At 36.9% G+C, this 24701-nt stretch overlaps 1 protein-coding gene across 1 annotated transcript in view; it reads left to right on the plus strand.

The window, feature by feature from the left end:
- MYO3B (myosin IIIB) overlaps positions 1-24701 on the plus strand; it is a 202841-nt gene that overhangs the window by 121980 nt on the left and 56160 nt on the right. The window contains exons 24-30 of the mRNA XM_035896172.1: positions 1293-1372; positions 4441-4461; positions 5489-5566; positions 7391-7596; positions 15428-15539; positions 16475-16637; positions 17352-17432. Coding sequence (XP_035752065.1) covers positions 1293-1372; positions 4441-4461; positions 5489-5566; positions 7391-7596; positions 15428-15539; positions 16475-16637; positions 17352-17432 — 741 coding nt within the window. The remainder of the gene's footprint in view (positions 1-1292; positions 1373-4440; positions 4462-5488; positions 5567-7390; positions 7597-15427; positions 15540-16474; positions 16638-17351; positions 17433-24701) is intronic.

The following is a 24701-nucleotide window of genomic DNA, read 5'->3' on the forward strand; positions in this document are numbered from 1 at the left end:
ATTTTTCTTGTTCAGAGGAAAGTTAAGAGCCAAAGTTCCTTTCAGTGTTATGTGGACACTGGGTTTGCTCTGCTCCGCTATGGAATAACCACCAGCGATTAAGTGCTCTTGGTTTTCATTTTTCCCGTCCTGCCTCCTTACCAGTTATGTAATATATAGTTTAGCAAAACTCTGAAGACTGTTTAGAGTTCCTGGCTTTCTCTAAAGCAAACAGCTAAACGCTGGAGTTGATGCAAACAAGGCACTTAGCATCTGAAAGAAGTGTTAACACTTTATTTACATTTAAATTAAAATGGACACTTATTTATGTGTTCTGGTTCTGAAAGGTGTGTGGTACATCTGCAGAGGCCTATTGTTTATTCATGCTGTAAATCCTTTGAAATGTGTTAAAATGCTTCCCACTCATTATAAAAATCCTGCCACCCATGGATTAGGGCTTTGATGTCACCAATCCTGCTTCAAAGGGTTCTTTCAATGCTATTAATCACAGTTTAGCCTCTGAAGATATAGCCAGAGAAAACATTTGGACATCTTGTGCTAGACTTGCTAAAACTTTGAAATATACAGAGTGTCTTGCATATGCACAGTCCCGTATCACTTCCTCTCTCTTCTCTGAACCTTTATTTTGAAAAGCTATTTTGTGATGACTTTGGCTTTCTACAAGTACAAAGGAAAAAGTTTAGGACCTGTCATACTGTACATTTAAAAAAAGGCACTCGTCTTTCACTTGACACCACAATATGGTTTTGCCTGAGGAATTGAGTCAGTCTTTAAAAACCTCAAGGGACAATAAGATTGGGGATTAAGCAGGCCTGTATGTCAAAAGGTCAAAAAAAGATACCGTCTTATCATTTTCTCATCTCTTTGATTAGTTTGTGAGCTTAAGATGCTGTCTAAACACTTCAGGATCCACATGATTTCATAGAAACAAGATTGTTTCTGCTGTCTTTCTCTCTTTTAAATCTCTCAATGAGTCACAGAGAAATTGATTACTAGTGATTGAGCTGTATGCCTTTGTGCTGTCGTTGTTTTCATCAGCTCAGTAGCTAAGGTCAGTGACATACCACCTTATCACTGACTTTTTTCTCCCTTTTAAATCAACACTGCACTCTGTCACGCCCATGCTGAATGCTCTGCAGGCACAATTGGTAATGAGCGGGGTGTGGAAGAAGTGTGGTGCTGTCTGCTATTTTTAGTACTATTGTACAAACTGATTTTCCACCATACAAATTTTTCCCTGCTAAGCCTCTTGAACAGTATTTTGCAGTATGTATTTCTTTCTTTTTGAACAGGTAACTTGGCACAAGCAAGAGCCAGAGTGACAGCAGCATCTAGGTCTTTGCCTCCACAGCTTAGTGCTGGGCGTATCAAGGTTAGTAGTGTTCCCTTTGAAGACAGGCAATTGTTCATAAAATATTGCAGTGAGACTATGGACACGATGCTTAGCTGATGTAGGTATATAGTGAGGTTCTTACCAAATGAAGAGTCTGCCCTAATATCAGAAAACATGCACCTCAGCTGGGAGCAGTTTACAGTTTTAGTGAGGACCCTGTTCTAGAATCCAGTGAAGCATCAATTTACTACTGATTAATCTTAAAACTTTCACAGTGAAATCTCAGTTACCTTGATGTTGATAGCAATATCCCTCTTTATTTCAGTGGGGTCAAGGTTTTCCTCTGGCAATTTTGGCCTAGAAAGAAATTTAATTAGGTAAAATCTGAATTAGTACATTTAACATTATGAAAGGCAAAATTACAAAACAATCTGATCCTTTTTTATTCAACTTGCAAGTGCAAAACCAGGGGACATTTGTGACTAATAGATGCCCAGAAAAGAATGACTCTGCAAAACCACTGTTCTTTAAAAAGAACTAGAGAATTTAAACGCTGCTGAATTTTGCCATAGAAGTATGTGGCACAATTGCAGAAGGATGGGATAATTTTATGGCAGTTAATAGGATGTGTTGCCAACTGAGTACATTTAATTTGTGAGGAAAACTCTTGTGCCTCAAGCTGATAGTATGTACAGTCCCTCCCTGCTTTCTAAGTAGTACTTGTAGAGTTAGCTTAGTTAAGGGTTTTGGGCGGGGGCAAACAACAATAATTTTTAAAAACAAATGTGGTAACAGCAACTGTTCAAAAGCCTACAGAATTTTATGTTCTGGGTTTTCTATTTCTTTTCATTCTCTCCTGTTATTAGGAGCTCATGCGCAAATGTCGATATGATAATTCATGTCACCCAGACATCTCTATCCTTCACTGTACCTGCAAATACAGATGTGGATTTCAGAGATTTATTTCCTCTCTGGTATAAACACTTTCCATGCTGAAGAACAGATAATGGCATTTCCAATTTTCTTGTATTATACACACATCGTCTTCCACATCCAGCTATATTCAGCATAAGCTTTCTAAGCATGCAGTTTATTGATACATCTGGAATGGAATAGAGCAGTTCTCTTTTAGAGCTTTAATAAACACAATCAGTTACTAAGTGGTGTTTAAGTGGTTTTTACTCACACTTCAGATTTTTGAAGAAGGAGCTAAAAGACGTTTAAGTGCAGCACTATTCAGAAAATGTTAATTGAAATAGTTTTTAGGTGAAAAAAAATTCTTTCTTACAACTCATAAAACTTCTAATTAAAACAAATTCAGGAAAAGATTTTAAATTACTATTTTACAATTTGTTAAAAAGAAACCTAAATGTTGTAATTTTGTTTGGGAGTTTGGAAATTTTAATTTATTATTTAATTTATGAACTTCTTTGCTTAATGTATTTTTTGGTTTTACAGTATTTCATGCTGTGCCAGCAGCAGGTGTGGTCAATATGTGAAAGTAATAATTTCCATCGACTTCATAAGGTGACACGATGTCATAAATCATTCTTTTAATATTGTTTCAAAACTATTATAAGCAATTTTTTTAGTGATGGAACAGTCTTTTGTAGGTCAAGCTGTTTTCCATTTCAGTTGTAATCCCATAAATGTATGCTGTGCGTCACTACTACTGTCATGTAAAAATGTGACTCAACAGTTGAAATATTCTTCATTCTAGTTTGAAAAAAGTAGCTAGTGATTTAAAACACAAGATCATATCGTGACATTCTTATTATGTTCTATCATTTTCTGCCAAGCCAGTTGTGATAAAGCCTATAGCCTCTTGTACATGCGATCATTGCCCTACCATAAAACTGCATGGCTTCATAGACATGCAATGTTATAAATTAACCAGAGACAAAACTTCTAAAAATTCTTACAGGAAAATCTCCCTAGCTTCAGCATCTATCGGAATTTTTCTAATGGAAACTTCGAATACTTCTTGTCAAAAATATTTGGAAATTGATCCTAGTCCTTACAGACTACACGAATCTGAATTTACAACTCCCTCCATAGAAAAAGGAATCTCACGATACTGGTTTTACCCTGGTTTTCTGAGAAAAAGTGTATTACATCTCCTCTGTGAGTGTTTCTGGCCATCTGTCTTTCAGTGTGTTCAATCCCTTCCCCCGCAAAAACCCCAAAACAAACCAAAACCCTTTTGAACCCAGCAGGCTGTAGTAAACCATATTTGACAGAGTGGCAGTCTCAAAGATCGTAAGATTCTACAGGTTTGGTGAAAATGAGCAGCTGTGAAAAAGAGCTGCTTACAATATCCTACTGGCTAAAAGGTGCTCACCCTTTATTGGCCAGCAGATATTCCAGATGTGACTGGGAGATCATGAATGCTGAACTTCCAACAACAATATCACTGAGAGTCTCTGCTTTTTTAGACAGACAATAATCCAATTTAAAAGCTCAAATTCATGGGCTTCAGTGCAGTCCTCAAACTACTTGCTTTTGCTCTTCATTATGATTAAAGTGTCTGTCTTTTAACACTATATGTTACCAGTTATTCTGACTTACTGTCAATATTTGCTGGTAGGGCTTTTGTCTTCTACCTGACCTTACTAGAGATTTAGATACCAATTCTCAAAAAGCAGTTCTCTTACAAGATAATTTTGAAACATTCCCATATCCTTCCCCATGGACATGCCTGCTGTTCTGATTAGGTCATTGATGTTTACTTTGTCAGGTGACCTCTTAAGATGTTTGATGTTATCTGTGCTGATAAGGCATTTTTCCTGGGATATATTACAGAGTTTTCTGTTAACATCCTTAAAACTGAAATCAAACTGCATCTTTTTTTTTTTTTTTTTTTCCCCCCAATGTTAGTTTGAGATGCGTACTAATGCATGTACACCACTCTGGGCTAGAACATCACAGATTACAAAAACATACTGAAATTTTTATGGTCACCCTTATGGAAATTTGTCTCCCTTTGCACCATCTGTATTCTGAATCTTGTCTTCACAAGTTTTCTTTTGGTTTCTTTCCCAACACAAAATCCATTTTCTTGATCTATTACTACTTAGTGCTTCATTTCCTTTATATTTTGCATGCAGTCTCCTAAATATCTCCTGAAGGTAAGAGACATGGTTACTTTATTGAGAAGTGTAATCTATCAGCAATTACTTTTAATGTTCAGAAGAGTGGTCTTAAGTCAGTGAGTGTTGGAAACGATCGTATGGAGCAAAGTCCAGGAAGTGTAGCACAGGTGCTGACAACAGCATTATCTGGTTTATACAAATGCCACCTGGTCAGAGCAGATGGTAAACTGCCACAAAGCAAGTGAATGCTAAAATGTTGTTAATGCTCCATGCAAACAGGATGCTGGTTGATTTTCTTTAATTTTGTTGAGCTGTAATACAGCAACACAATCTGCTTGTGATTGGTAACCATGTTTATACTCATTCATAAATTCTGGTTTCATTTTGATAAGAACAGCTGTACTGACAATATAACTGAAATATACAAGGAGCAATATGTTTGCTGTCCATGTATACCCTCTAAAAATAACTCTTCTGAAATGCTGAAAAAGCAGTATTTGAAGCTATGGCAGTTCAGCAGAGTAAGATTGCTGAAATTCTTGGCATCAAAATGGCAATTTAAAGTAATTAATAGTAACCACAACAGCAGAAAGGAAGAGACATACATTCTGAGATTACCTACTTTGTTTGCCACTTGTTATGTGACAACAACATTTTTTCCGTACATGAGCAAAATGAGGCAGCTCAATTTACTTCCTGGTCATTACAAAAATGATAACTCTTCTTGTATAGAAAATAAGACCTGATGAAGTTCATTATAGTGGTAATAAAAGGAATGCTTTTTAGAAATCAGTTTATAAGGTATTGCATCTTAACAGCTGTTTCATTGGCTGAGTGTTACACTACCATAACAAAAGTGTGAAATCATTGGAACACTTACAGCTCTCTCTGAAATCAGTGCATGTCCTGCATCTGTTAGAAGCTGGCCTTCCTACATCAGATGAAAGTACTTACACCTGAAGGAATGACCATAACAAAAACTGAACCCAGCTTTCATGAGCAAGGTGGGGGTGGGTCTGCAGTGTTTCTGGAACAGTTCTAATATCTGAGTTTTGTCTTCCAGGTTGACACGATGGAGGTTATGCGACACCCTGAGGAAACAACTAATATGAAGCGGCAAACTATGGCTTCCTATTTTAGGGTACAAAAGTTAAATTGTAAACAAACATTTTGATGATAAGAACAATAGATACATCTAAAATATTTGGGGGGGGGTGATCAAAGAGGACAGTAAGAGAATTTTTTTATTCTCTTGTGAGGCCTTTGTTGACTCAGATTTTCTTTTGCTCCTTTTCTTTTTGTTTCCTCACACTTGTACTTTTATAATTTGACCAAGTACATTGATAACAGAATCTAGAGTCTAAACTATTTCCGTCTGAAATGCTGGAGGTCTAGAACAGGCCTCTTTATGAACAGAAAACTGATTTTGTGCAAATAAAATAGTTGTCATTACTAAAGCCTTCATATTTTTTCCACAAGCTCAGGCATACTTACTTTCAAAGATTAAGATTTGCCATTTGTGATAATAAGTAAAACCAATCCATCTTTTGGAAGTACTGTTATAAATTACATGGATTGCCTTTTTATCAGTAGTAATCCTGTCTGGGGTAATGTATATTCTGCATGTGTGTTTTAATCAAGCAGGTAAGGAAAAGGCATTGAGAATGTTGGAACTGGAAGGTTAGGAGTTGGGAAACCCACATGCAAATCCAAGACTATTGGTTAATGGTTTTTTCTTGCAGTCATTGCAACGTGGAAAAATTTTGAGCATTTGGTCCTTGGGCTGCGCTTGTACCATGCAGAATGGGGAAGTTCACAGTGCTGTGCTAGCCAGCGTGGGTCAAAGCTTCATGCCATGTAGGAATACCGGTTTTCTTTGTTGTGTAAAATAGTGTAAGTCATAGAGGAAGCTGATGTATACTGAGATGTTGCCCCAGGGTGGAGGGTACAAGGACACACATTCAGACTTGTCTAGTAATACAAGTGTGGATTTAGAGTGCTTTTGGAAAGAACTATGCAAATGTTGGCTGTATGGGAACTGTAAAAAAAAAAAAAAAAAAAAAAAAAAAAGTGGAGTAAGAGAGTGAGTATGAAGGTACACTATAATATGGATGCAGCCTACACCAAAGTGACCACAGTCAGCTTGGAACTGTACATGATTTTGAGATTGAATGTATTTGCAACCAATACTTATCAAACAGTGGGTCAATGAGGTGAGGATGGAGCCAGAAGTATCAGTATTCAGAGGAGTAATTGGAAAAGCAGATATATATGATCTGATCAGACTTGTTTCATTTTAGTGTAAAATGCTATGGAATAAACTGTTTTCTATGTCCAGGGTGGATAGGCAAAGAAGCAATGAGCCAAGAACGTTATGAATAGCCATGACAATATAGCACTTCAGTAAATTGTCCAAGGGAGATTATGCAGTCTATAGCCTCAGTGATTCTGAAAAATGGATTAAACACAGATGTGCCTGAAGTGGTACAGGTACACCCAGTGTTCTCTTTGGGAAGAGGACTGAACTGATGACTTCTGGCAACCCTTTCCCCATGATTTTCTGTGATTGATTGTTGCACGGTAAAGCGCGTTCTTCTGTTGGGGATATTTGATTGGTCAAATGTGCCTATAGTAGAATTATAGTTAGGACATTTTCAATTTTTTTTTTTTTTAATATAGGCTGCCTTCAACTACAGAAATGTGGTATAAAGAGAGATGAAGAGAAGGATATAAGAAGTAAGAAATAAGAACTAGAATAATGGGGTTTTTTACAATGGAAAACTTTTAATAGGTTCTGTGTTTTAGCCAGAAGCTTAAAAATTAATAAAACATCAATGCAGATTAACATTACAGATTAAAATGTAATCAAGCATTGTATATTGTTTACAAATACGTATCTCCGGTTTAAGTAGTTGCATTGCAGTTTTTTGTCAAATGTGTGCATCTTTTTTATTTTCCTCACTAGTATTCCCTCATGGATCTTTTATCCAAAATGGTTGTTGGACAGCCTCACTTTATCCGCTGCATTAAACCTAACGATGATCGAGAAGCACTGACATTTTCTCATGAGAGAGTTCTACTGCAGCTACGATACACTGGAATTCTGGAAACTGTCAAAATACGTCAAAAAGGGTATTCTCATCGCATCCTCTTTGAAGAATTTGTGAAAAGGTAAGACTTCTATAACATAGCTGTTGTTTTAAAGCTCCATTCAATAAAATATATTCTATGTTTAGCTACAGAAAGTTCTACAAACATTGATTTCTACATGTATGGTCTGATTCTCTAATGAGAGCAGTGACTATCAGAGATAAAGACTACAAAAGATATCTGAACTCTAATGGAGAAAATTCAGTGTGAGACCAGCAGTGAGCACTTAGTATTCAGTAGCAAGTCTATCCCCATGGTTCCCTTAGTAGAGGCAACAAGTGGAAATTATGCATCGTGTTCGGATAATAGAAGGATTTGGAAGGTCAGTGACCTTCAGCCATCATATGAAGAAAGTGTACAAGCTTAAGAATGAACTGATGTGAAAGCTTTAGATTTAGAAATATTCCTTGTAATAGCTTTGTAGCCTTGTAGTCATTTATCCTGAAGATACCACGAATTATAACCAGATCTCTGTTCACCTGAACCCTTGTCATGGCTACACTTGCTGGCCTTAGTATTATTCTCAATCTCAAAAAGTTATAATTTTCATTCAGGAAATGCTATTGTCTTTATGATAACAGTATGTTTATATGATCATTATGGTTTCCTCTAGATTTAAAATGTTTTTGTGTAGTATTTACTGTTTTCCAGTCTGTAGGATTGATAATTCAATAATGAAACAGAAGCAGTACCATTAAGCAATCAACTACTCAACAGTAGGAACCAGTAGTGAATGGTGAAATCAAGCATTTAGTGATATTTTCTGGAGATAGCTCATCCAGACAACATAGAGTTAATTAATCTACTGAAAGCAAGTAATTCATATGATACTAGAGGATAAGAGCTGATTATGTTTTTGAGAAAGAAGAGACATAAACAGTTTCAAAGACCTTTCTAAAACCCAGAGATCAAGTAAATTTACATGTGTAAAGCAGTCATTTGGTCTTGGAAATTTGTGGTCCTTGCAATGAGAGATGTTGAACGATAAACCATAGCTTAATCAATTCATTCTGAAAAATTATGCCAAATGAATATGTAATAGGAAAACACTAGAGATATATATCCCAAGAAGGATAACTAATGTGTTCATTTGTCCATCAAAGCAATATAATTTTCAGATTATGTCCCCCAACTTTTTTTTTTTTTGTATTACATGACTAATTTTGGTAAGGTCACACCATTCTAAAGCAGATTTAACAAAGATTAATTTTTGTAGTCACTAATACATCTTTGCAACATTCTGAAGAGGCTGAAGGCAGAATTATTAACCTTATATTTTATCCAATTTACACATAAGTGAACTCAGATTAACTCCACTGAAATTAGTGTAAATTGAGAGGAAATTACACCTCCTCCTATCAGTAGATTATTTGCATTCAAAAGTCCGCTGAATTTGAGTATAACCTTGAAAAGTAATGGTAATAAAAGCAGTGCTGACTGTAGCTTTCCATTCCTGCAGATAAGGGCAAGTTGTGTTTAACGTCTTGTCAGATACTCCTCAAGTTTTTAGTCCAACTTGATGAAATTCTTTCAGGAAAGAAAGTCAACACAACAAGGGAAGTAGGGGGAAGGTTTAGCAATTTGCCCAACAACATAGAAGACTTCCGGAGTTCAGAATGTAAACAGGGGGCATGAGAGGGGATGTTCTTGCTCCTTTGTTCAGTTCATGCTTTATTTTTAAACAAATTCTATTCTGTTTTGCTCTTGAAAAAAAAAAACACTGCTTAAAAAAGCTATCAATGGAACAAGAAACATTTTTCTTCAGTTTACAGCCATGACTAGTCAAGTGTTTTTAGGAACTAAGTAGTTGAATACATAAAAATGTTTGAGAAAACAGGTCAAATGCTAAACAGATTGGCACTTCTTTGTTCATAATCAAAAAGACATTAGGCAAGTATGAACAAGAGTTTCAAAATGTCAGTAAATGTGAGGATATCAAAGATTTTCTAAGCCAGCAAGTTAATTGGTATTTTGATCCTTTTGAGCAACTGAACAACAAAATGGATGAGCCAGCACTTTTTCTCCCTTGATGTTATTAAACAAATAGGTGTGCTTCTTATCTGCCTGTTCAATAATGCTGTTTTGTAAACTCTTAGCAGGAAATATGAGGACAAAACAATCAAAGGCAGGGAACAGAACCATTCAGGGTTTATCAGGTGGGAGGTAAACAAAAGATAAAGCTCTGTCTAATGTTACTTTTTACTGTCTTCTGTTTTCATGTAGAACAGATTATTTCAGTGTTGCAAACCTGGAGGGTAGTTTATTGGGTTAAAAAACAGATGGTGAGGAGAGGACTTAATTGTAACTCATTCACACAATGTTTCTTCAGCCAAGTATACAACCATCTGGTTTATGTATATAAATATACATATTCTTTTACTTAAAGTAGGAAAATGTAATCTGCAGCCCCTGTAAACACTGTAGACCTGTCAAGTCTTAGGCACTTCATCTCTGTTGGCCTTGTCTCGCACCCCATGCCATCATGTGTCTGTCTTCTGTGTTTACTGTGAAGCATGGCCCCTTTCTCAGGCTGGAATTCCAGGTTTCAGACATGGGTTATTAACCTGATCAGGCAACTGGGTGTGCCTGACTTGTGGGGCTGTAGAGTGACCATGCACTGCACAGCAGCTAAGGGAGGTATGCTTTCTAGCAGGGACCTGCACTGAAAGTCCCCCAGATGGGACACTCCTTGCTATATCTGAGTGCCCAGGCCCCTGGAGATTCACATGACATGATGTGGTATGCAGGTGTGTCCTCACCACATATCCCCCAGCTGTATACACCTTTTATGTAGTGTGACATATACTGTACCATGGGTTGAAAGGTAAAGGACTTCAGAGTCTAATGATGCTAAATGCTGTCATGCTTGAAGTGCCTTATAAGCACATAGGAATGTATTAAGAAGTTATGTGCAAGTTTCATTTCAGGATTGTCTTTTTCTTCTTCTTCTCTGCCTGTTTACATTCTGCATTAAAGTTCTTTGTACTGTATTAGGATGCAGGATACATTTTTTCTATAATTGCTGCCTACTCCACAGTAGCCAGATGATGGTACTCAGTTCATATGCTCATGGCAATACCGGTGTTACTACTGTAACATTGATCCCAGTGAAGTTGGTTCTGCTTTTTTGATCTGACACTGCGAATTTGCATAAGGTCACTGTTGGTACACCTGGTACACAGAGTCCCTAGACTGTCAATGTTACATGTCTCATGACCATATAAAGCCTCATTGACCTTAATGAGTCACATTCTCCATTGAGTGGAGCTAGGAATAAAAACAGGTCAAATATTGCAAAATCCTGTAAAACATGTTACCTCAGTGCAGGATTTCTTCTGAACCCAAAAATGCAGTGGTGATAGACTTGTTTATTATTCAAAATCAGAGAAGCTTTAGAATTAGAATTTAACAGGTTTGCTACAGAGAAAAGAAATGCTTGCTTTTCAAAGGATGCATTTTTAATGCAAACTTACACTTAACAGAGTCTGCACTGTACCAAAGTCCCTAAGTGATTTCTGGAAACACTCCCCATATTCTGTTTTTACTATTACCCATGGAAATGTTTGTTGTTTGTTCAGTGGCTTTAACATTTCACCAGATCTGTGTAATGTTCCTGTACACTTGAAATATGATAAACTATAGTACCTTCCACATATACTTTCTAGACTCTTGTCATTCACAGAACACTGGTAAATAGTTGCAGGATGGAGAAGACAGGAAACATCTAGGAGTGGAAAGTCTGCTAACTCTTTATGAATTATATGTGTAGAATGGACCAAATTATGCCTTTCTGAGAGTATTTCTGTGATATTTTTTTTATCTGATGATTTAGAGCATGTGTTAGGTATCTGGTACTGAATTTCAAGAGTTATCTATCTTAGATGATTTTTCATTTTTCATTTAAATTTTTTCATTCATATTCTCAATAGAGTCAAGTGTAATTAGTTGTATGAATTCATATATGAAAGTTTCTGAAAGAGGTGAGATACAACCAATACAAGTTAGGAATTTCTGAAAGTTATTTAACATCTCTCTCAGTGATAAAACTATGGGGTTTTTTAAACTTTCCAACTCCACGCCTGAGAAGGAACAAATGTTTTTGGGAATGTTGAGAATCTCCCTACTATTGCTGGGGGTCTGCCTGGAAAAGGATTTTGCCCTCTTGTACCTCATGCTTTTCATTATCCATTCTCCACCTCAGGCCAGTATATTTTAGTACAAAGATTTGTTTTAAAGAGAAGAAGGGTTAATCATTACTTTTTGAGTTAATTCTGTAGAATTGGTGCTGCCCTTAAGTCTGGAATGTGAAGGGAACTTTAGTAAGAGACATTGGTGTGGTAGTTAATGGTGGTGTTTAAATCCTATTTATTGAACAGTTCCCACAGTTCGCCCTTTAAGGAGGGGAGAGAAATTGAACCATTTGTTTACAATCAGTTTATCTAATCTAAACCCACCAACTAATCTAAAATGCCTTGGCCGTAATCAGATAGTTAATGCATAGCATCATTCTGAAGTTTTCCATATCTTAGCACACTTGGATGTCTTTAACGTTTAATCTGAACTCTGCATGTCCTAGCTTTGCAATTGTTGACCTGGGGATAAATTCAACTTCTAAAAAATGTTGGTTTATGCCTAATGACTACTAAGTACAGTTAATCCCATTTTAGTATATATTTTGTCTGGAATATTGTTCATTTCCATGAAGGATAGTTTGTAGTGCAGTATAAGAACCACTGGTTAAGAAATAAATAATTCCAGAGTTTCATCAACTCTGAGAAATTAGTTCTTCGAAGGGGAAATTACTTTTCTCTTAGTCTTACTGCTAATGAGAATGTGATTAGTCAAGTACTTTTAGGGAACATGTAGATGAATGTGTCACATATAGGAAATTTTCAAGCAAGATGTATAATCCAAGAAAATAACATATTTTTGCACAAATATGTACATATTTATGGAACAGCACATGAAGGACCATAATCTTTATTTTTAAAAATAGAAACAAAAGTATTGGCTTAGCACAGAAGAGCTCTGAAGTATTCCAGACTACTGCATTTTCTGCTGGAATAACAAATGCAAATACAGAAATAAAAAAGTAGAGTTGTAAAATTTTTGTCTCATCTGTAGGCAAACATGATTTCTAGCTCTACTTTTCTGAAATTAAGTATCTGGTTTCTTCTCTTGTTGAAATGTTGTAAATTGCATTGGTGCTATCTAAAAACTGTTCTGCGGTTTTAAAATTCCCAACTACAACGTTCCTTTAAAGATGTATGAACAACCAGAAAAATTATATTATCACTCACTTGAATCCTTCCTTCTTCCTAAGGAAAGGAACTGCTTAAGTTGAATACATATATGTGTAAATAACATGGCTATCTGAACTGGCTTTTGAAGCAAACAGCAATTTATTGTTAGTGCAACTTCCATGATGTAGCTGTCAAGTGTCAGTTGAAATGGCATGCTATCACAAATTGTTTGTGATATGTATATTTTAAATCTGAGTTTTATTAGTGCAACTCATAATACTGTTTGTCTTGTGAAAACTGGCATCATGAAGTTCAGTAATAAGGTGGAGGACGCATTCTTTTTTTTTCTTTTAAATACACCATGTTTCTTTATACCTACTAAATGGCATGGCTTGGTATTTTGAAAGACTTGGCTAAAGAATTTGCAATATCATGTTATTGAGAAAGTCACCATGTTAAAAAAAAGTCAGTAATACATAATCTTCTGTCATTATTCAGTGGGCAATGTCTCCAGTTGGTGAATATCTGTCTCTGGTCCAGGACTGATTCCAGTGCTTCTGCCTTCAGATGTCATTTTGTTCCCCTTAGATCTTGATTGACTATTTTAGTGGTTCTTTTATTTCTTGTGACAAGGGGAGCTAGTATCTAGAGATTAACTGGAGCTAATATTTGAAAATCACATTCACCTGATTAAAAAAAAAAAAGGAAGTCTTGCCTTATTCAATTCTTTCTAATTGCTTCTCTATGTTTTCTTTAGTATGAGGTGGGATATTTTCTTGCCTCTATATGGCTACAGAGGAATCTGGCTTTGAGGTTCACTGGTCAGATTCTTCTCCTTATGTTTTAAAGAACATCTGATGGCTCTTCGCCATGCTAATAATTAGGAGAATGGTTTGCTCAACCTGCCTGTTCCTCTCAAATACACTGTAGAGTAGCACCTGTAGAAGTATATAAATTAATAAAGACTAAGACAACACATGGCAGTTCATAAATGAGAGCTGAGGTGGCAGTTGCTACCATCTAACAGTGTACTTGTGCTAAAATAACCTTAAGTTTGTAAACTAACTGGCATGCATTCTTGCTGTTACTTAACATAATTGTTTGCAAGTAGAATTACTTAAATACTATAAAACCATTCTTCATTAACCTATGGTGGCTTTACAGGTATGGATTGGTCCGTTCATTCTTAATTCAGTTCAAACATGTTTGCATCCCTTTTTCATTAACTATTTGCAGAATAATGTTACTTCACATAATTGTTAGGTGCTCTACTTTGCAAGGGAACATGGACAAAAGAAAAGTCAATGTTGTTTAGTATAGGCCTGCTCCAAATGCCACTAAAATTGATCATAATCATTCCAATTAATTGTTTATCCCAATCAAACAGAAAAAAAGACATCATACCTAATGACTTGCAAACCTAATCATAACCACAGAAATCCTTGTGAGTGAAGATTATTACATTCCTATGAGGAATAATTAACTTGTTTTTTCTTTAAAATAGCTGCTAGTTCTGTTTAACCATCAGCACTGATAAAATCCTTGCCAATATGATAGCAATGCCAATTGTTATAATTATGCATATATATGACCTCTTCTGCAGCTGTGAACTACAGGTGGGTATTCATGCAGTCTGAGCATCTTGCTGTCTGTAAGTTGAGATTGAGAGTTGTTCTTACTGTAAACTAATCTTTATTCTTCACACACAGCAGCCTTTCAGCTTCAATAATCAGTATCACTGTATCATTTTACTGTCTACCCTCCTAGTGCTGGCCTTTATCTAAATACTGATGGAGAATCCTCTGTCCTTCCATTAGGCATACTGAAAATGGGAAACTCCCCTGAGTTCTGTTGGTGGGAGTGATCTTGTTACAAGCTCAGGAGCATTGGACTTCTTATGTAGATTTGTGCTTCCCGAAAAATGTCAAGGCCATTTATACTTCTTTGTGAAAAATGACCAATACTAGTAACTAAAATATTGAAAGATTCTGAAATGCCCTTTTTTTGGCATTTCTCCTAAGAAGCAGGGATCAGGTCAGGAATAACTTATTTTTGGTCCTTTTCTTTCTTTGGTGCTAGTATTTGACTTTCCTCCCACTCAGAAATCTATAAAGGTCTATTGAACACCTCAAGGAGCACCTGCTTACTGCAGTGAGATGTAACTGTGCCAAAGTATGTTATGCAGCTCTGTAGGTAGCATACTTATTTTTACACATTATGCGGGTTTTATTTTTGCCTTCCTTTCTATTACTCTGAGTTCTAGCACTTTTCCTTCTTCTCCCTGTCATTCATTCACTCATTTGCCTGAAAAATTCAGAACAACCTTGGATGTTTCCTAAGTTGCACCGGTTTGTGAAAGACCTTTATGGATGATTACACTTACTGGGGATTTCTAGAACACAGCAGATTCCTGTAACCACTATAGTACCACTTATTTTCCTGTGTCATGTGAATGCTTAAGTATCTGTTCATGACATTTATGAAGAGGACTCTGTATAAGGGAGAATTTGGCCTGTGAGTTCTAGAGATGCAACTCTGAGCTAGAGAAGAGCAGTGGAAATACATATTGATTGTAAAGTCAATTCTTTCTTTGTCATTTGGTTTTGCAGGTACTATTACCTTGCATTCAAGGCACATGAGACTCCCCTTGGTAGCAGAGAAAACTGTCTTGCCATTTTGGAGAAATCTAAACTAGACAACTGGATTCTTGGGAAAACCAAGGTAGAGGGTGCTAACATTTTCTTAAGGATAGTATCCTTTTAGCAAAACATGTCTAATAGTGGTTTGAAAAGTACCGCATGAATGAATAAAAGAGCAAGGAATTTGCTTCAGTTAGCCTCCCAGGTTATGAAGGTGCCTTCCCAAGCCTGCTGAGTTAGTGCTGCAAGAGGAGGGGTGCATTGGATATCTCCCCAGAGCGCATTCTGTATGTGGCTGCCTTGATGAGGACAGTACATCTAGCAGTGCCTGCTGTGGTAGTGCCTCCCTGAAGTTCCTTCTGCTCTTAATCATGTCATGACTGAAACTTCACACTCTGGCCCATTCTGTGAGCCTGGTTAGTATATTATCCATTTGTGGAGTTTCAGGTGAAATCCTTCTGGCTCTGTCAAGAGCCTTTGTTCATGGTTTTAAATGGAGTGGATGACTTCTGTAGAAAGGATACAGTATCTTGAGTTGTTTTACAGTGCACAAAGGAAAAGCAAGGAGAATTTTCCTGCTGAAGACCCAGATAAAGTGTATGTAAGCACCCATAGGATTTGCCCCCTGAAGTAGAATGCTGTTAGACAATATTATGTCTAAAAACAAATTCAACCCAGGATTTATCTTCCCACTGTCAAGAAAGGTTATATTTCAAAATTGTTGATACCTGCAAATATCCCCCAGCCAATCTGCTTTGTAAGGGGGGTAAATATGTAGTTTATTTTGCGATGGGATGATTATAAGCAGTGGAATAATGAAATTGCACAAGCACACTGAGAGCAAGTATTTGATTCACAAGTTTGCTATGATATCAGCAACCAGTATTTTACCAGATTTCTCAGCAGTGGTGCCCTAAAATAGGCTGACATAGGACTAATGAAAAGGCAGGATACAAGAGGTTATGTTACTGCCTGCATGTAATAGTGATTTTTGTGTGTGTGTATGTTCCATTTCAGGTTTTTCTAAAGTATTACCATATAGAACAGTTAAATTTGTTCCTGCGAGAAGTTATAGGGAGGGTGGTGGTCATGCAAGCCTATATCAAGGGATGGCTTGGAGCAAGGAGGTATAAAAAAGTCAAAGAGAAAAGAGAAAATAGTGCTGTTACCATACAGTCAGGTAAATGTTCACATTACCTATTTCACTGAGTGTCTTTGCATTGCAAGCTGTTAAATTTCATTTACATTATTTATTCATTCATAATAGTTTATTATTAAATTAAAATAACTGGAGGTGCTTTTCTCTCCTGATAATTGATGCAAATATTATTGATTTACTTCTAAGGTATCATCTTAGTATTTGGTAATGTCTTTATTTAAACATTTTAGTATTTTGGATGTGATGCCTGTGCACAAAATGAAAATATTGTTATGTATGTCTGCACTAGCATGCAGCACATAAATGAAATGCAGTACCATGACCCTGCTCCATTTATACCAAAATTCCAGATAACATACGTCATGGAGTGGGCCTGAGAGGCTGATTATCAGTAATCTAGCAGGCTTCCTTCTATCGGATTTGGGGAGCTGTGTGAGGAAGGGAGTTCTTGTGCTGACATGATCATGCACCTTTCTTTTTGGGTTAGGACATCAGTGAGCACGTGGTGACAATTAAACTTTGGATGAGTGAAGCAGTGTTTGAAGTTGTGGGGATGTGAATACTGCAGTCATGAACCCAGAGTTCAACATCTGGGTGGGTGGGGAAGAAGTATTGGGGTTGTGGCTGGAGTGGTTATGGCAGGAGGGATGAAAGTTTCAGCACATCTCTGACTGTCGACTCTGTAGCACTTCCTTAAATAAATGTAATTTCCAGCACATGGTTTCATATTTTTAGCCTGGAGAGGATATGAAGCTCGCAGGAAGTACAAGGAAATAAGGAACAGAAGAACTGATGCTGCTATACATATTCAAGCAGGTAATTAAAACATTATTTCAATTGCCAACACCTATTTTGCTGTGGGTGATTTCATGTGTCAGTGTTTATAGCCAAGAGAAATACATACAGTCCAAAAAAAGCTATGAAAAACATTACTTCTGATTGTTTGTTCTTCAGTATCAAATGACATCAGTGACAGATATCAGGCACTTTGGACTTTTTGTTAGTACTTCTCTAGAAGCAAAACTTAGTGTTAAAAAGCTGTTGAGTTAATTCTTTTAATATTCTTCTGAGCACAGGCAGTATGATTCAACTATATGTAGAGCTGGTATGAAGCACTGGATTGATTTGACTAGAAGTGTGGATGGGAGGCAGTGGACATGCATTTCTCTGTCTTTGTGTTGAGCCCTGATCTTGGCAGGTTGCCAGGTTTTTGTTTTGACTGCTTGCTGGGTTTGCCAGCTTTGGCCAATCTTTTGACTCTCTGCCAGACTCCTATGCAGCCATATCAATATGAATTTGAATAAACTTTAAAGAGATTATTGGAGGAACAGGCCCATAGGGCTGTGTAGGTCTCTAGTAGAGAGCAGGGTACCAGATGGCACAGAAATCTAAGAACCAGTGCTGTGAACTCAATGGTGTTTTCAGATGCTGCCATATGAAGCAGCTTCCATATGATGCGGTGTAATACACCTTCCCTGTCCAACCCCAGGCTGAAAGATCAAAAATTAGTTGTAGCAAATGTGTTAAACCAAGGTATCACCTTTATTATAGCAGCTTCCAGTGCTATAATTCCTTAAACTTTGTCACCTCTCTATTCTGTATCATACAGTCTAAAGTCAATCTGAAAAAGACGTGTTCTAAATATTCTTTTACTTTGTTCTCAAGCCATTTCCAGTAAATTAATGTTTTTTCTTTTGTTTGAGTTTGCTACTCTGAAATTAAGCATTGCTGTGACTTTCAGCAGAAAACAGAGTACCAGTCTACTTAGAGAAAGGAACAGAGTATCATTAGGATAAAATAATAATTTATAGCTTCGCATGCATACTGTTAAGTAGTATCATGAACTATAGCTCTAGGGTCAAATGCAGAATATTCTATTAAATGGAGAACTGCTGAGGAGAAATTTTTTCTCCCATTACAACAATCACTGAAGGACTGCACAAGTGTTCTCTCCCCTTCTTCCTCTCCTTTGTGTTGTCATTTGCTATTGTTTTCATGACAGCCAGAGAATAGATCTTAAAGTACCCCCTACAACTATTTTCCAGAGTATTTGCACATTTACAGTTAGCCCTACCTGGACTTTGATTTCCTCACTTGTAACACCTTTTTGCCATAAAAAGGAAAGTGAAACAATTGACCCATCACTGTCCCACTATTACCAGTTCCTCGAGACAAGAGTTATCTCAGGTTTGGTAAGAAGCTGGTATGTAGCAGTATCACCTGGAGACTGTAGGGGACATACTGCCTTAAAGTTTTATCCAGCCAGATTTCTTAGGCATGTAGGAGATGCATCCTTATTACTGGCTCTTTAGGGAAAGCGACTGATCTATTCTGCTGTTTGCACACATGGGAGAGATTCAGAGCTTTGTTCCTTCCTGCCATCTCTTAGACACTGCATTGAACATGGCAGAGCAGAGGCAGTGGGAATGTACACATACCCTTGAATTTGGACACTTCTGTGAGCCCTCTGGACCTAATGCTGGAGGAATGATGTTAGCACTCTTTTCACCAACACACACACACTGTCTTCCTTTGTTACCTGGCACTTGACAGTTTCAGTGATCAGTCTGGGTGAATAAGCATTTGGACTATAGGGTTAAGAGTGACACAGTGCACCTTTGTATTAATTAGGCTGTTTGCTCCTCCTATCTTTGGCACTGCATTCGAAGGGATATAATAATAATCTTCAACACATTTCTGTCTGCCTTTGGAAACCTATATCTAGGACTTCTTATTTGAAAATTCTTGTGTACATTTTATCTTCTCTACATGCTAATTATTCTGTGTTTCAAATCAAAGCTCATGCTTTGTAATGGTGGCCATTTTCCAGGTTGTAAAATACACTGACAGTCTTTCTGTTGTTTACATTACACTGTCCAAGTGCCTGGTGACATGGAGACAAAAGCAACTCCAAATCTCTCCCTTCCCTGCACATCTTATAATGTGAGTATGTAGTTCAAGGCAGCTTTTCAGTAAATGGAGTATGATTACCTTTGTATTTTTTTTTTTAAAAATGAGCCATTTCAGGCAGTGAGATAGATTGTTTGCATTTGTCATCCAGACATTAGCAAAACCATATAATTAAAATATATGTACTTCCTTCTCCTTTCCCTCCCCCCCGCCCCGCTCAAGCAGGCCTTGAAATTTAGGAAGCATTTGGCTTACATGTTTCTACAGAACAGCGCATATTGAAATTTGTTTTCCTTTCATCTCTTTCCCAATAAAAGCAGCCGCTCGGCTTATCCCTTTAGCTTCCTCAGAACTTCCTTTCAGAATTCCCGATCTATTACAGCACATTCACATACCAGAAACAAGATGCCTTTTCATGCTGTCAACCTTTTTCATCTGAAATGTAAATTAATTCTTGCTGGTACGCTTTGACAGAGATCAAAGTAGGGGTATTAACCTTATTGGGCCTTCTCTTCATCAGAATCAGTTCCAAAGACTGCGAGGGTAGTGTTAGGAGGCCAGTCTTCACTGTTATCTGTGGCCCTCCTCCAGGCAGTCCTCTGTCTACAAGTCAGCATTTCAAAGGCGCTGATTTCTTTTGTAAATGACCTTATCATTACTTTAAACTGTGTGAAAAATGATTTGCCTGAATAATTCTTGCAGGATTATCCTGCTCATTTTAATTGTGGGGGGACTTCATTCAGATTCCAGGATATTGTTTAAGTGGTTTTGACAGCAAGTGATCATAGCCTGATATAAAGGAGGAACACAGCTCCTGACTGGAAACCTCTTGACTTGTTCAGATTGTTCATTTCTTGCAAGTCAGTCTTTGAGGTAGGCTGCATTTGCATTTTAAAAATAAACAGATGCCTTTCAAATACATGAGCTGGTGGTCTGGAGATCTCTGTGGGCCCAGCAGTTCACTATCCATTGAAAAAATGTTGGAAGAAAAAACAAACTTAGAAAAAAAGCAACCCTCACAATATACATGAGGATACAATTCCTGAGTGTATTATATTACGCGAAAAACAGTCATTATTTCAGATGGGCAAAAACACCCTTGCTAGGAAACAAAATATTTGTGAATTTAAATTAGGTGGGGAAGAAAAAGCTACCCTACTTCAGCATATCTACATCACAGGTTCTCAGAATACACAGATGTTATTAGACTCATGGCTAAGATGGTACACAGGGTACACAAGGTCTTTCCTACTTCTTCCAGTCCTGCTTTCCCAAACTGTGAAGGTTAGAAAATGCTAATTTTTAACTTAGAGACAAATTGTAAAGAATGATTTTATGTAAAGTGTTTGAGTTAACACTACTTTGTACTTCTGCATATTTCTTTGTAATTGGGATTTGTATTGTTTTGATTTACATCTACGTAAAAGGAAAAATATTTTGTTAAAATAAAGAATTTTTTTAAATTATGTTCCCTGATTCACAGCTGGTTTAAATTAGTGTGCATCCACTGAATCATCAACTGAAATGTTGCTACGCTGATTTACCTCACATGCAAGTCTCACTTAATGTTTCTTTGTATTAGAATAATGCATTAATTAGAATTTAAAACAACAGATAATACAATTATAAAAGTACGTTTTCTAGTTGCGATAGCATGTATTTCCATGCAATGTGACTGTTGTCCCAAAAGACTTAAGGGAGGATTTTAATCTGGTTATTTCATTTGTGAACTGACATTGCCAAAATGCCAAATGAGTGGTGCATGCGATTCACTTAGATCTGAGGTGACATCACTGAATTCATTTTAATTAGGCCCACTTTAGCCATCTGGAATATACTGTGCAGCTCTGGTCAGGACTGAGTTTAACTCTGCTTCCAGAGGTGAAAGGCAAATGACTAATCCATTGAGCCACCATCTCCTCCTCCAACACGTGCTCACACACTCACCATATGTCACATTGTATTGGAAAATTCTTTATCAAGAACTCAAGATTTGAGCTCTTTTTTAAAAAATATAAAGTAATGGATGTTCAGAAGGAAACCAGATGAAGCATCTCTTTGTAAATTGCTTTCTTTCTGTAAGTTCTGCCCATGCAGTGTTGCTCACTATTTACATATCTCTAACATGTGCTTCTGGCAAAATTTAATCCATTATAATAAATAAAGGAGGGCCTGAGAGCAGCTGTAATTTACTATTTTACATTATAATAAATGTAAGCTTTTAATAAAAGTGCTACCTTTGGGATTTTCAACAGCAAAGATTTAATGTTTAATTAAAACATTAAATTGTCAATAGAAGTCAAGGAAGTATTTCTTGAAAACACTGTATTTGTCTATTTATATCACTATGTACATGTGTGTGTACTAATACTGTTGTATAGATCTAAGTATTACTTGAGTAAAATGTTCCAAAAACTTCTAAGCACTTCATAAATATATCTAGAAATAGATATTTTTTTAATTTTCATGAAAATAACAACCACTAAGTAGCAGATCCAGTTTTACTTTTTTATATCATTAATTTTCTTCCTTCGAACTACCTTGTCAATGTAAGGACCATTGAAGAGATGTTTGTGTTTCTCTTAATGGCAGCTGAACTTACTTATTACATTACCTTGATTTCACATTCAGTGTGAACCAACCTGGTTTGTGCAGGCTGCATAGCTTTGGTTAATTTTACTCTTCTATCTCTTTGTGTTCTGTACTAGCTTAGGCCATCCAGTACTTCTTCACTTCCAGTATTTATCTCTAGTAATCATTAAAAGCCTGCTGCTCCTATCCCCATCTCTGAGCTAAGTTCTGTCGATATTAATATGTCTCCATTTCCTTTTGGTTTTCTCTCCTGTTTTTGAGGAGATGAAAAAGAGACCATTCTTACTGGATTTCATGCCCTTGCTAAAATCAGGATGGGACAAAACCATACATTGTCCAACAACACGTTGGAAAGCCTATTCCTTTCCCTTGCTAATATTGACAGAATTTCACAGCCATCTTCACCTTTTTTTTCTTTGACCAAGTCTCAGGATCAGAGACTGTAATGCATGGTAATTAAAAAATGTATGTCCAATGTGTATCATTGACACCAGTCCTGATGGCAGCCTTGGTGAGTCTTCCTAATAGTCACTGCTTGTATGTGAGAACTCGTGACTTGCTTCCTCGTAATGCTTCTGCCAGAGAACTTAAGGCAAGAGTTTGTTTCTTCTGCTATTAAACAGGAATCACCCAATATCTGTCCAGAGTGAGAGGTGAAAGAGGAGAGGTATTCATGGGACCCAGCAAAGGATGTGACTCTCCATCCCTTTTACTGTTCATTAGAATTAATTTGGCAAGGAATGAAGAACCAGATTCATGGGCTGCAAATTCTCTCAAATGTTGTTAGTTAAGCTGCTGAATGCTCTTTTAACTAGGCAAATTAAGAAAGTGATAATGCTGTTCGTTGTAATCAGAAGTTGATTTGCTAACTAACATGATATCTTCTCTTCAGCAAGCATGAGCTTTCATTTCCAAGTTGCTGTTATATGCTATTTTAGGTGATATTATAGATTAAAAAGGACTCTGTGTAGAAAATGTCTGCTTGACATGATTTTTTACAACTGAGAATGAATCCTTCTGCTGTTTAAAATACTACATCTCCTTTCTTTATACTTCTTGTATAGACCTGTGATTGTTTACTTTGATCTTTCTACATCATGCTTCACAATTTGATCTGTAACTATATATTTCCTATGGGAATTAGAGTGAAAATGCCTGGACTTTTCCTATCTGGAATTGTGCAACATTGTGTGTAATGTATATGCCTTGGTACTTAGACCTTAAAATAAAGGGTTTTAACTGCAAGACACCAAATTTCAGACTCCCTGATTTAAATGTATTCTTGGTTTGCTAGGTGCTGGAGCTGACAGAAAACTCAATTTGTGTGAGAATTGATCAGTACAAGAAGTAGAAATTCATGTCCTAAATTGTGGCACATAAAACATTTAACACAGAGTTACTCATAGAAGTGCTAAAATTAAGTTCAGTTCCTATGTTGTTTTTCAAATCCTGTCGTCTTTGGCTATGTAAAGATCAGGGTTAAAGATACTGTTGCTGGAAAGTTTAGATTATAGACTGGGTAAGGTGAAAATGAGGTGACAGCTGGTAATCATTCTTCTTCAATGATGCAGTGATTGTTCATGGAGCAGTAGCAACATGAGTCTGCTAATTTCACACTCTTTGAGCCAAGTGCTTAGTGTCAAAACCAGCACCAGTCAGTAATGCAAATTGCTGTGATGGAGCAGCTTCCCAGCCTCTCAGACTCCCCCAGTAGAATTCTCTGCATATGCATTTCTTTTGAAACATTATAGATCCAGTTAATAAATGTTGAAAAGATGCAGTCCTGCTAATGCTTGATGAAGCTTTTGAGAGAGAAACAAGTTTGTTTATCCTGCTACTTCAGTTATCCCGTGAGTCAAAGGGAAAGTAGGAAAAATACGGCCGCTTACCTGTCAGATTCAAGGTATTCTAGAAGAATGTTAGAAACCAGCTTGCGGAAAGGTTAAGTTGAAGAGGAGTTGATTTTGAAAATATGTATGAAAACAAAAGACAGGGTAAAAACTATGTTTATTAGATCAGATATAGTAAGTTTTATGTAGTGAATGAGGGAAAGACTAGAATGGTTATACTGACATTAATAGGAGTTTCTTGTGAAAAGAAAAATAATTTTAAAAAAAAACCACAGTAGATACCACAGTTGATGTTATAGACACAGACCCACATGCAAAGAACTACTGAAAGCTGTGAAATTACTAAGGATAGAATTGAAGTTTATCTTATTAGTTCATTTGTTTCAGTGCTTCTCTATAAGTAGTCCATCGACTGACTGATACTCGGCATGTTTCAGCTGTGGAGAGGTGGCTGCTGGCCAGCTGTCTCTGCTGCCAATATTGGAGTAGGCTCCTTGTCTGGTCAGTAGGGGATAGTTAAGGATTGGAAGCTTGATCACATGGGGCAACTGAATGCTTGCCTCGTCTCTGCCAGACGGGCAGACTTTTCCAGTCTGATTATTAAGGGTGGAAATTTCCTCAGCCTCACGATACCTGAGCTCTGTATTCGGTACAGCACCTCAGCAGGCCCAACTTCTGTCATGCCTTCTGTAAAGTGAATGGTTATTTATTTTAGTAACCTCTCATTAAAAGG

Source organism: Egretta garzetta, unplaced genomic scaffold (assembly GCF_000687185.1).
Source record: "Egretta garzetta isolate BGI_Z169 unplaced genomic scaffold, ASM68718v1 scaffold16, whole genome shotgun sequence".
Lineage (NCBI taxonomy): Eukaryota > Metazoa > Chordata > Aves > Pelecaniformes > Ardeidae > Egretta > Egretta garzetta.